An 11,261-nucleotide genomic window follows, 5' to 3' on the forward strand; every position below is an offset into this window, starting at 1 on the left:
AAAATACTCAATTATTTATTCAAATTCTTATTAAGAAAGAGTGAAATCTTCATTTGAATCAAAAATAGTATAAAAATCCATAAAAAAGCAATTTAATTCTTATAAAGAAGTACATAGAAAAAAAAAAATAATAGATCTAAATAAAAAATAAAAAAAAAATATAAAAAAAAAAAAACGGATCTAAATTAGAAAATTCTGCTTTATTAATTTATGCTTATTTACTAAAATTTCCTTCATTTAATTAATTCATTGCTTTTTTATGTTTATTTAAATCGTTCTTAAGTTCTTATTCTTAATCATAATTTTATAGTAATAACATAATTTTAATTATTTATTCTAAACAACTATTAGGATCCATTGCATCTTTTTAAATAAAATTTGTTGAAAAAATTGATTATTTAGAATGAACTGCATCTTTTATTATTGTTTATAATTTTTAAATTGATCTTTCGGCAGACATTTATATAAGTAAATAAAATAAATAATTTATATGATAAATATTTTATTAATTAAATAGAAATAATAAAAAATTAAAATATTTATTTTAATATTTTATTTTTAATAATATTTTATATTTATTTTATTCTTTAAAAAATCATTCTAATAAATTTCTGTAATATATAATAGAATATAAAAATTAATATAAAAAATAGAAAAAATACATTTTATAAAATAAAATTAATTAAAAAGTATATATTTAATTAATAAAAAATTTTGTAATAATTATATTATTTATACTATAAATAATTAAATAAAAAAAGAATAGAAATTATATATTATTTAAATATATGAAAATAAAATATATATAATTAAATATATATATATCTAAATATATATATAATTATTTATTAATAATTAAATTTAAATTCATAAATTTATATTCTTTTAAATATAAATTATTTTATATCATACACTTGTTTTTATTAACTTTTTTTTCTATTATATTTTTTTCTTTTTAATTTTTCATTATATAATTTTATAAATTGCTTATAAATACAAAAATAAATATAAATTATAATATATATATATATATTTTATATTTTATAAGTATTAAATTATTATTTTAAATATATTTAAACTAATATATATATATTTTTTTAAATATCATATATATCAGAATTTTTTTATAATAAATAATAATAATTTTTAAATTAATTAAAATATTTTATATTATCTTTTTTTAAATAATTTAATTGTTTAATTTTTAATAATAATTTCATTATTCTGTTTTATTTTATTTATCTTTAATCATAATTTATATTAATTACTTATCCAATGAATCCATATTATTTTATTTATAATATACTTTATTTTTATTTTAAGCTTAATTACTTTAAAAGGATTGAATAGATAGAGCAGATTATTTTTAATCTTTAATAATATTGTTTAAACTTTTATTACTATTTTGAATTTCTTCTAAAAACAAATTTTTTGTAAAATCAGAGAAAAAATTAAATTTAAATATTTTTCTCTTTACATTAACTTAGAATAGATTTTTTTTAAATATTATAATCCTCTTCAGACAATGGAATTACAGAGAATTTTGTCTTAAATATAGAAAAATCATTCTCATTATAATTAGGTGAGTTTACAATTACAAATTCTACCTATGTATCTTAAGAACTTGCTTTAATTTTGTAATTTCTTAAATTAATTTTCTATATAGAAAAGCATTTATATATTTTTTTATACATCTCATTCAATAATTTATTATATTCTTCATAAAACTATATAAAAATAGAATCATATTAAGAAATATATAAAGTTAATTTTTTGAAGATCTTCTCAATAATAGGCAAGTCTTATATTTATTAATAATTTTATCTGAATTAAAAAATCTATTAAGAATTTTCTTTTAAAATAATCAACTCATCTTTATAATTTTTATTAAAAAGTACAATACAAATATCCGAATTTTAATTTTATTAACAAATAAAATACTAAGTTTCCTTTTTTTCCAAATCGAATTCATTAAAAAAACTTAAATATAGGAAATTTACAATTTTTTCGTTTTCAAAATTCGTTTGTTTTTTTATGGTTCTAAGCTCAGAAATAATTTTTTCACCCTTTTAAAATGTTCTAAAAATAATAAAAAAAAAATTTTCCTATTTAATTTCATTCTAAAAACTTTAAATTATTATTTATTAAACACTAAATCCTAATAATATTTTATTTATATTTAATATATTTTGTTTCTATGTATCAGAATTAAATTAAAATGTATACTCTAACTTATATTTTTCACTACATAAGATTCCTAAACTACAAAACTCACATTTTTTTTTAAATTATATATTGTATATATATATACCAAAATTTGTTAAAATAAAAAATCTTTTTTCATATTATTTCTCATTATTAGAATCATCTCTAAATTTTTTTTTTTTTAAATTATTAAAAAATTATTTTATTACTTTTTTAAAAAACACCAACTCCAATTAATTAAAAATTCTCTTTATTTTGAAATAAATTTATTTTCTATAAAAAGGATATCAATCTATATTAATATTATATAATATATTATGATTTTATAAGTAATAATATATATATAAATATATATATATATATATATATATATATATATATGCATATATACAATTATTCATTTATATTATTATATATATTTACTAAATATTAAGATAAATTTGATTCTATCAACGTTTCTGTAAATTCTTAAAAAATATAATTATTATTATCTTAAAAGCCATTCATATATTAACATTTTAATAGATTTTTTATTAACTAAAATTAATTTTGAAATTATAGAGTTGTAAATAAACCTTACAATTTTTTTATATTTAAAAAAAAAAAAAAATTTTTACTATAAAACTAAATAAAGTAATAATTTGTTTATTTTTTTAAATCTAAATCAGTTTGTGAAATTTTAGAATTGAAAATTATATGTATTATTTAATTTACGTTCCAAATAGGTAGTATTTAACTTGTTACATAATAAATAAAATTTTCAAAAGCATTCTAATTAATACCTGGATGAGTATTTTTTAAAGGAATATAGTACATATTATTTTAATTAATGTACTTAATTTATTTTAAGACAAAAAATATTGTCTTGATAACTTATTTAGTTAAAAAAATATATTATTTAAGAAATAAATATTAGCATAGAAGTTCATTATATATTTCTTGTATAATTTCTTATATTATTCCCATAATAATAATAATAAAATTTTATTGTTTATTTTCAGTTTTTTTATTGTCTTCAAACACTAATAAAATTTTATTAAAAAATAAAATAAATTATTTAAATTGAAATATAATAATTACAAAAATAAAATATTCTTACTTTAAATTTAATAATTTTCTAAAACTTTTCTTAATATTTTTAATAATTTCGAACCTATATTCGCATTTAAATATCCAGCTTTTTAACATATTTATTAAATTTTAATAATAATACTTTCATCTTAAATTAGGGAAAAAGTATCTTATTTTATGTCTTCTTTAGGAGAATTTTTTAAAGAGACAAAAATGCATTTTAATAAAGAAGAAACTATTAAAATCCTTTTATTTTTTTAATATTTTCCTATTATAATATATCTTAATGTTTTATTTATTTTGGTTTATTTGATTAAAGAAAATATTTGTAAAAATCGTTTTAATTTAGATTTTCTACAATCGTTTATAATTTCTAAAAATATCTATTTTGTGTATTTTCGAAATGAATTATTGAATCCTTTTAACTTTAATTTAATTAAAAAATATGACTGGCCATTTAGCGCATTTAAAAATTTTATTTATCAAAAGTATATTATTGCTATTCCTTTTCATTCACATGTTTTTCATTTAATTAATTTAAATTATTCTTTATTTTTTAAAGATAAGAATTTTAATATTTATATGTATATATAAATATTATATTTTTAGCTAATCATATATTATAATTTTAAATGTTTATATATATACATAAATATATATATATATATATATATAATTTATTTATATTTATAATTTTATTACCTTTTATTTTTTCAAATATTAATTAATATTATTACTAATAGTTTAAATAAAGTTTAATGTCTAAATATTAATTTATTATTATAAATCTACAAATTCAATCAATCTTTTTAGTCCTTACTATTAAGAAAAAATATTATGTTACATAACAAATTATTCCTATAAAGAAGAATCAATTTTAATAAAATTATTAATTTTCCATAATTAAAATTCTTATTGAATTAATTTAATTTATTTTTTTACAAATCTTTCAAATTTTTTTTTTTTATTTTAAAAAAATAAAAAAAAATACCTTTCTTAAATTTATTCAAAATTAAAAATTTATTAATTTTATTTTTAATTATTATCTTAATTAATTTAATTAGCATTTTCCAGTTTAATTGATTCTGATCTTGCTTTAGAAATATTTTCGGAGTTTTTTTTCTAATTTATAAGATATTATAAGAATTGAAGAAGCATATCCACTACTTAACTATCATATTTAATGTTTTTTACTTATTATTCCATTTTTTATAATATTTGTTAATCACTTTAAGTTATGTTATTTTGATTTTATTAAACATTTAATAATTAATAATTTTTTTCAATATAAACTTTCCCTTACAAACAATCTGAAATCCTCTAAATTAATCTAAAACTTTAAAAAGAATTATATTCTATCATTTTTTTTCCTTCTAAACATTATAACATATATTCGATATTTATACAAGACTTTTCAATGCATAATTGAATACTTCCTTCAGGGAAAATCTTACACTCATTATAAATGCAATCAATAAGCTTTGGCATAGATGATTATTTATTTTTTATATAGTTATTTTTAAATAAAATCTGAAGTAAATAAGTGCAAGAAATGCATAAATCTATTTATTTTTATTAATTAAAATCTAAATAAGTATTTTGTATTTATAGACCTTCTTATAACCTAAGTATAAATAAATAAAAAATAAATATTATATATATATATAGTTTTATATATATTATTCAATTAAATATATTTACAATTATATACAAATATTTATTTATTAAACTCCGATTTAATCCATCATATTTTATACTAAAGAATATGTATTTTCTTTATAATATCTACTAAAAATTAATAGGATAAAAGGTACATCTTAATCAATTAGACTTCCTTTATAATCTTATATGCATATTACTAATACTTCCATTAATATTTAAAAATCTAAAAAACTCCAAGTTTATAACTCTTTTTTATTTAAATCCTTTTTTTAATAAAGATATTGAAATAAATAATATATATTATAAATATATATACCATAGTTTATTTATATGATAATAGTTATCTAGCTGCATTAATTCTAATCTTTGGAAATTAATAATGTAAAAGGTTAAGCAAAATATTTTTCCTATCTTTTAAATCTAAAGCATTTCTAATATTTTTTTTAATAACCCTAATTATTTCATAATTGATATCATTAATAACTTTAAATCCATTTTTAGTACTTCCATAAAACATATTAAATAAATCTAAAATATCAATAATTGTTTATACGATAACAGGATTATTTTAAACAAAATCTAAATATTAACTATTTAAATTTTCTATCTATGTATCATAATTTTCAAAAAAAATATCTTCTTGTAAATATATTTAACCTATACTTATCATTTCACAATATTAATAAGTATCTTCTTATAAATATTACAATAAATCTACACAATTATTAATTTCATCAAAAAATTATAAGATTTCATCATTTGAATAAAAATATTAATACCTTTTAAAACAAAACAAAAAATTAATTAAAATTATTATTAATAAAAATAAATATATTTTACATCATTTTATTCTAAATAAACTAACAAACAGCAGAAATCAAAAGAGGGTCATTAGGTTATAATTTATAAACTTTAATAGCGATTATTGTAATTTAATTAATTTACGAAGGACTAGCTTATTATAAATAAGCACTTGATGTTTTAATTAACTGAGCAAAATATAAAATATTAATATTATAAATTTGCTTTTAAACCCTTTTTTCCTGTTCATTTGTCCTATATACTTTTAAAATTTCATATTCGAATTTTGTATGAAAATTCAATTTAAAGTTTAATTGCTAAATTAAATTTTTAATTAAAAATTCCTAAAGAAATTGAGGGTTTTACTAAGTTAAATTTATATATTCGATTTCACTTTAGGAATTACCTAAAGAGCGATTTTTTTAATTATTTACAAATTATTATAATAAACCTTTTTAAATTTTATTCAAAAGCTATCTTTCATTTAATTATTAGATACTAATTTTTTCAATTAAAGATAATAATTTAGTTTAAAAAGTTAAAAAAGTAATTAATTATTGACCTTTTATATCTTATTTTATTGAATCTTATTAAGGAAAAGATGAAAGAAATTTATAATATACATAACATAATTATTTCTTTTCTTCATCACTAGTAAAATGTTATAAAAAATATTTATTTTACATACATATTTCTAATAATCTAAAATTATATTTAAAGAAAAATAATATAAATATATAAATATATAAATAAATATTTTATATATATTTTTATTTATTTATTTATAAATTTTTTATATATTTACTTAAAAACATCTAAACATTTATCTAATTCATTTGTAAATCTTTTTTAATTATTTTTTTTTAATCATTTGATAATTAATCATTATCTAAAATTTCTTATGAATCTTCTTATATATTATCATAAGAAATTTCTTAAATTTCATATAAATTTTCTAAAATTGAATTTAAAGAAAAATATTGAGCTATCTTAAATTGCATATATATAAATTTTAAATATATATATATATATTATATATATATATATATATATATATTATTTTATTATTTTTTAAATAAATATACTTAATAAATCCAATTATCAATTACAAAAAAATTTTTTCATTTTTCATAAAAATATTTTATATAAAAGGAATTTCTAAAAATTAACAAGTAACATTTAATTAAACTATTTATAATTCTATCCATTAATTAACATTTATGTTTTAAATAATACTATCTAAAATGCATTCCTAAATCAATTCTTTTATATCTGGATTTAATAAAATTAAATATTATAGTGTTTCTATACATCGACTCCCTATATCCTAAACTTCTTCATTGTTTTGGAAAATCTAAATATGCTAATTATGATAAACACATTAATTATTAACTTTTATATTTATTATTTATTTTCGATTACTAAAATGCAATTTTATATAAATAGTTCAATCATTTAATCCTTTTGATAATTATTTTTTATTTATTTATTTAATTTTTACTATAATTTCTATTTTAAAAATATGCTAAAATTAATATTGTATTGTTTCTTTATCTTGATTTAATATTTTTAATACAAATAAACTTAATTCTTATGCATATATATTGGATTTTGTAGTTCCTATTAAACATAGTTCGCTTAATTCGATTAAATTTTTTAATTAACTTGTTATTATATTAGTATTATAATCGTTATTTTTAAAATTTTATAATAACAAAACTTATTTATTCATATATTTGTTTTTAAAAATAAAATTTAAATTTCTTAATTATATTTTTTTTAAAAAAAAATAAAAAACAAGACAATATATTTTATTTATTTATTTTCAGAAATATATATAAATATGATTCAAATAATAAATCTTTTTTTTAAAAAAAATAAATAAATATAATTAAATTTAATGATGAAATACTATTTCATATATTAGATAAATTAAAAACAAAACTTAAATAAAAAAGATAAGTTTAATATTATTTATTATACCAAAATAATAATATTATTATAAATTTTGAAATTAAAAACATATTTTATAATTAAAAGTTAATAAATTATTGCTTTATTTAAAAAAAGTATATAATAAATTCGAATTTTATTTTTTAAAAAAAAATATAAATATTTTATATTAAAAATAACTAAACTTGCTTATTTATTTTAACAGAAGAATTTATTAACTAAATAAATAACGATTTGTTAATATAATTTAATATATATATATATATATATATATATATATACATTTATAAAAATTAAAAATTTCATAGATGAAAAATATTTATTTTATATTCTTAAAATATTTAATGTTATTATAAAAATGTAGCTAATTTTGTAAATTAATATCAATAATTTGCTTATAATTATATTTTTTTATATTTGAAAAATAAATATATATATATATATATTTAGTATATACAACAAATAAAATTGTATTTTAATATTTTAGTTTTAATATTTTTTTTAATTATAAAAAATAGATTTTTTAGATTAAAATAAATATATTTTATTAATTTATATAATTTAAATATTAAAAGTAAAATTATTTTCTTTATTTTTTCCATATTGTATTATTTTTTTTATAAAATATATTATAAATGATTTTTCTATTACACTGAATCAATATTTAATTTTTAAAATTATATAAATAATATAATATTATATAATATAATATAAAATGAAAATATAATAATATAATAAAAAATTTAATCAATAAAAAAAAAAAAAACTTATATTAAAAAAAGTTCAAGAAAAAAAAAAAAAAAAATACAGGAACACTGAATAAAATTTCTAATAATATATCTCATAACAACATAAAACTATAAAAAAATGTCTTAACTAATTAATAACTTTCAATAAAATAATAAAAATATCGAAAAAAATTAAGATGATAATAATTTATAAAATTAAGAAAGAAAAAATTGTTAAATGTATATTGATAATAATAGATAAAATTAAGAAAGAAAATATTGTTAAATGTATAAAAAAAATATTATATATATATTACTAAAACAATATTCAAATTACATTTTTTTTTTTTTTTTTTTTTAATTTTTTTTAATTTTTTATAAATTATTTTAAAATAATATTTCCAAATATTATATTAATATATATTTTTTTATATAGGAAAGGTTCTTTTATGATCACTATAGGAAGAGATTTACAAACAATTAAATCAGAACCATAAGGTATATAATTAATTTTTTTTTTTTTTTTTTTATAAATGTACTTTTTTAAAAAAAATAATAACAGTTGTTGAATAATAAATTGAAGACGAAGTACTTCTGACTTTATTAAAATTAGATGAAAAAAATATAATCATATATGACATAGCCTCTGTTATAAATTGGGGAGATTTTTCTAAGGAAAAACCTTTGTAAACATTCAAGTGTTTATATGACACTGATAATAAGAACTTCTATGTCGAACTTTCTGAAAAAAGTCCAATGGAACACCTTACTAAAAGTACTTTTCTTAAAATTCTTGATATTGCTGAATAAATGGGTGCCTAAAATGTTTTAACATGTTTAAATAATAAGATTTCTGATATTAACACTAGAATATAGATCTTAATGTTTGTAGGTTTTAGAAAAATTATTGGTGAAGAACTCAAATCTATTTCTAAAACTCGTACGCATACTATATTATGTTATGATCTTTAAAATGAATGATTTTTATAAACTTTATATATTTATTATTATAAATTCATAAATTCATTAAATTAAAATCTTATTTTTAATTTCTTTTATATTTTTTTTTTTTTTTTAAATAATTCAGTATTTTTTATGTATATATATATATATATTTTTTTTTTTCCCATAAAAAATTATTGTTTTTTAATTTCTTTTATACAATTTTCTTTTTCTTGTTTTGTTTATAAAAAATATAAAATAAATTATTAATCATATTTTTTTGTTTTGTACGAAGTTATACGAATTAATGTTTACAACCTTTTTCTTTAATAATAAAATTTATAATTTTAATTTTATTTATATAAAAATGCATTATTTTAAAAAATAAAATATATTAGACAATAATCAATTATTATCATTATTTTTTTATTTTAATTTAATAAAAAAATATATTATAACAAATTAAAGATAATGAATAATTTCATAGTTTAAAAATTATTCTTAATTTCACAATTTAAAAACTATTTTTAATTTTATTAAAATAAAATTACTAGTATAACTTGTTTGTAAAATATCATAGGTAAATAATAAATTTTTAGTTTTTAATAAGATTTTGAAGTATTCTTAACTAAATTGTCAATAAATTTCAAAATTAAAAAATCAGATTAACTATAGATAACCTTTATTATATTAAAGAGATGGATCAAAAAAAAAGGAATTAATTAAAATATTTAAATATTTATATATAAAATAAGAATTTATTAAAAAAAAATATATATTTATGTTTAAAAATAAAGATAATTTTTAAAATCAATATTATTTTAAAACAAAAAATCAAGAAAAAGAATAATTACTAATTTTTATATTTTAAAAATAAATTTATTATTAAAATTTATAAAATTAAATATTTTTTTATAAATTATATAAATTTAAAATACTATTTTGATATTTGTATGAAAAGGAAATAATAATTTTATTGATATTTATATTATATATATTATTTAAAAAAATTATATATATAAATATATATATAATATGTCTATTTAAATTATATTTTTATATATTTAATAACTTAATAATATATTTTTCAAAAAATTAATATACTTTTATTAAAAAAAAATATTTTTAATATTTAATAATTACGAATTATTTCGAATATTAATATAGAAATATATTATATTTATTTTTATCATTTTATAAAGAAAAAAAAAATTGTATAATTTATTTAAATAAAAAAATTATTTTTAAAAGAAAATTTATATATATATAATAAATATTAAAAGAATTCTTATTAAAAAAAATATAATTAATAATCTATTAATCAATTTAACAATATTTTAATTAAAATTTTCACATATTTTATGTATTTTTTTTATTTTTTTATATAATCTTTTGAAAGCATTATGATATCTATATACTTAAATTTTATTAAATTATAAATATTTTATATTCTTTATTTTAGTTATTAAATATATTTAAATAATTAATTTTATTAAAATATTTATGATTTAAATAAACAACAAATTTAATTGTTTTTTTATCTGAAATTTATTAGTTTTTAAAAAGCCATTTTCTTTCAAGAATTTTCATTGTTTATTAAATATAATATATAATAAAATATATTATGATAAATAATAAAATAATATTTATATGTAATAATTTTAAAATAATTGTATAAAAATCTATAATGAGTTAATAAATACATCTTTTTAAATTTTTACAACAAAAAATATGATATATGAAATGTATAAAATATAAAAAATTAAATAAATTCTCATTTAAATCGTATTATATAATAGGATTAAAATATAATATATATAAATAAATTCTCATTATTAATATATTTGTATTGTAAATTAAATTAAATAAAATATATATAGATATAATTATATATATATA

At 12.9% G+C, this 11,261-nt stretch overlaps 1 protein-coding gene across 1 annotated transcript, besides 31 other annotated features; it reads left to right on the top strand. All coding sequences in view use genetic code 6, as the record gives it.

Moving 5' to 3' along the window:
• The first annotated feature begins 137 nt into the window (after positions 1–137).
• Positions 138–175: a microsatellite.
• Positions 139–175: a microsatellite.
• Positions 143–174: a microsatellite.
• A 359-nt stretch (positions 176–534) lies between the features above and the next one.
• Positions 535–583: a microsatellite.
• Positions 546–578: a microsatellite.
• A 155-nt stretch (positions 584–738) lies between the features above and the next one.
• Positions 739–820: a microsatellite.
• Positions 771–839: a microsatellite.
• Positions 840–2,498: 1,659 nt separating this feature from the next.
• Positions 2,499–2,585: a microsatellite.
• Positions 2,506–2,586: a microsatellite.
• Positions 2,541–2,586: a microsatellite.
• Positions 2,587–3,913: 1,327 nt separating this feature from the next.
• Positions 3,914–3,951: a microsatellite.
• A 2,510-nt stretch (positions 3,952–6,461) lies between these two features.
• Positions 6,462–6,491: a microsatellite.
• Positions 6,492–6,495: 4 nt separating this feature from the next.
• Positions 6,496–6,542: a microsatellite.
• Positions 6,497–6,543: a microsatellite.
• A 195-nt stretch (positions 6,544–6,738) lies between these two features.
• Positions 6,739–6,790: a microsatellite.
• Positions 6,756–6,796: a microsatellite.
• Positions 6,797–7,942: 1,146 nt separating this feature from the next.
• Positions 7,943–7,973: a microsatellite.
• A 30-nt stretch (positions 7,974–8,003) lies between these two features.
• Positions 8,004–8,052: a microsatellite.
• A 131-nt stretch (positions 8,053–8,183) lies between these two features.
• Positions 8,184–8,245: a microsatellite.
• Positions 8,190–8,245: a microsatellite.
• Positions 8,246–8,371: 126 nt separating this feature from the next.
• Positions 8,372–8,429: a microsatellite.
• Positions 8,372–8,453: a microsatellite.
• Positions 8,398–8,454: a microsatellite.
• On the top strand, positions 8,446–9,413 carry IMG5_012080 (hypothetical protein). The gene is made up of 3 exons (XM_004039687.1): positions 8,446–8,708; positions 8,857–8,918; positions 8,983–9,413. Exons 1-3 carry the CDS (start codon positions 8,560–8,562, stop codon positions 9,399–9,401), a joined length of 630 nt encoding a protein of 209 aa, XP_004039735.1. The 5' UTR covers positions 8,446–8,559; the 3' UTR covers positions 9,402–9,413.
• Positions 8,619–8,713: a microsatellite.
• Positions 8,632–8,707: a microsatellite.
• Positions 8,761–8,809: a microsatellite.
• Positions 8,762–8,811: a microsatellite.
• Positions 8,764–8,798: a microsatellite.
• A 425-nt stretch (positions 9,414–9,838) lies between the features above and the next one.
• Positions 9,839–9,896: a microsatellite.
• A 330-nt stretch (positions 9,897–10,226) lies between these two features.
• Positions 10,227–10,290: a microsatellite.
• Positions 10,291–11,232: 942 nt separating this feature from the next.
• Positions 11,233–11,261: part of a microsatellite that runs on past the window's edge.

This window comes from Ichthyophthirius multifiliis (genome assembly GCF_000220395.1).
Source record: "Ichthyophthirius multifiliis unplaced genomic scaffold scaff_1120509249561, whole genome shotgun sequence".
Classification (NCBI taxonomy): domain Eukaryota; phylum Ciliophora; class Oligohymenophorea; order Hymenostomatida; genus Ichthyophthirius; species Ichthyophthirius multifiliis.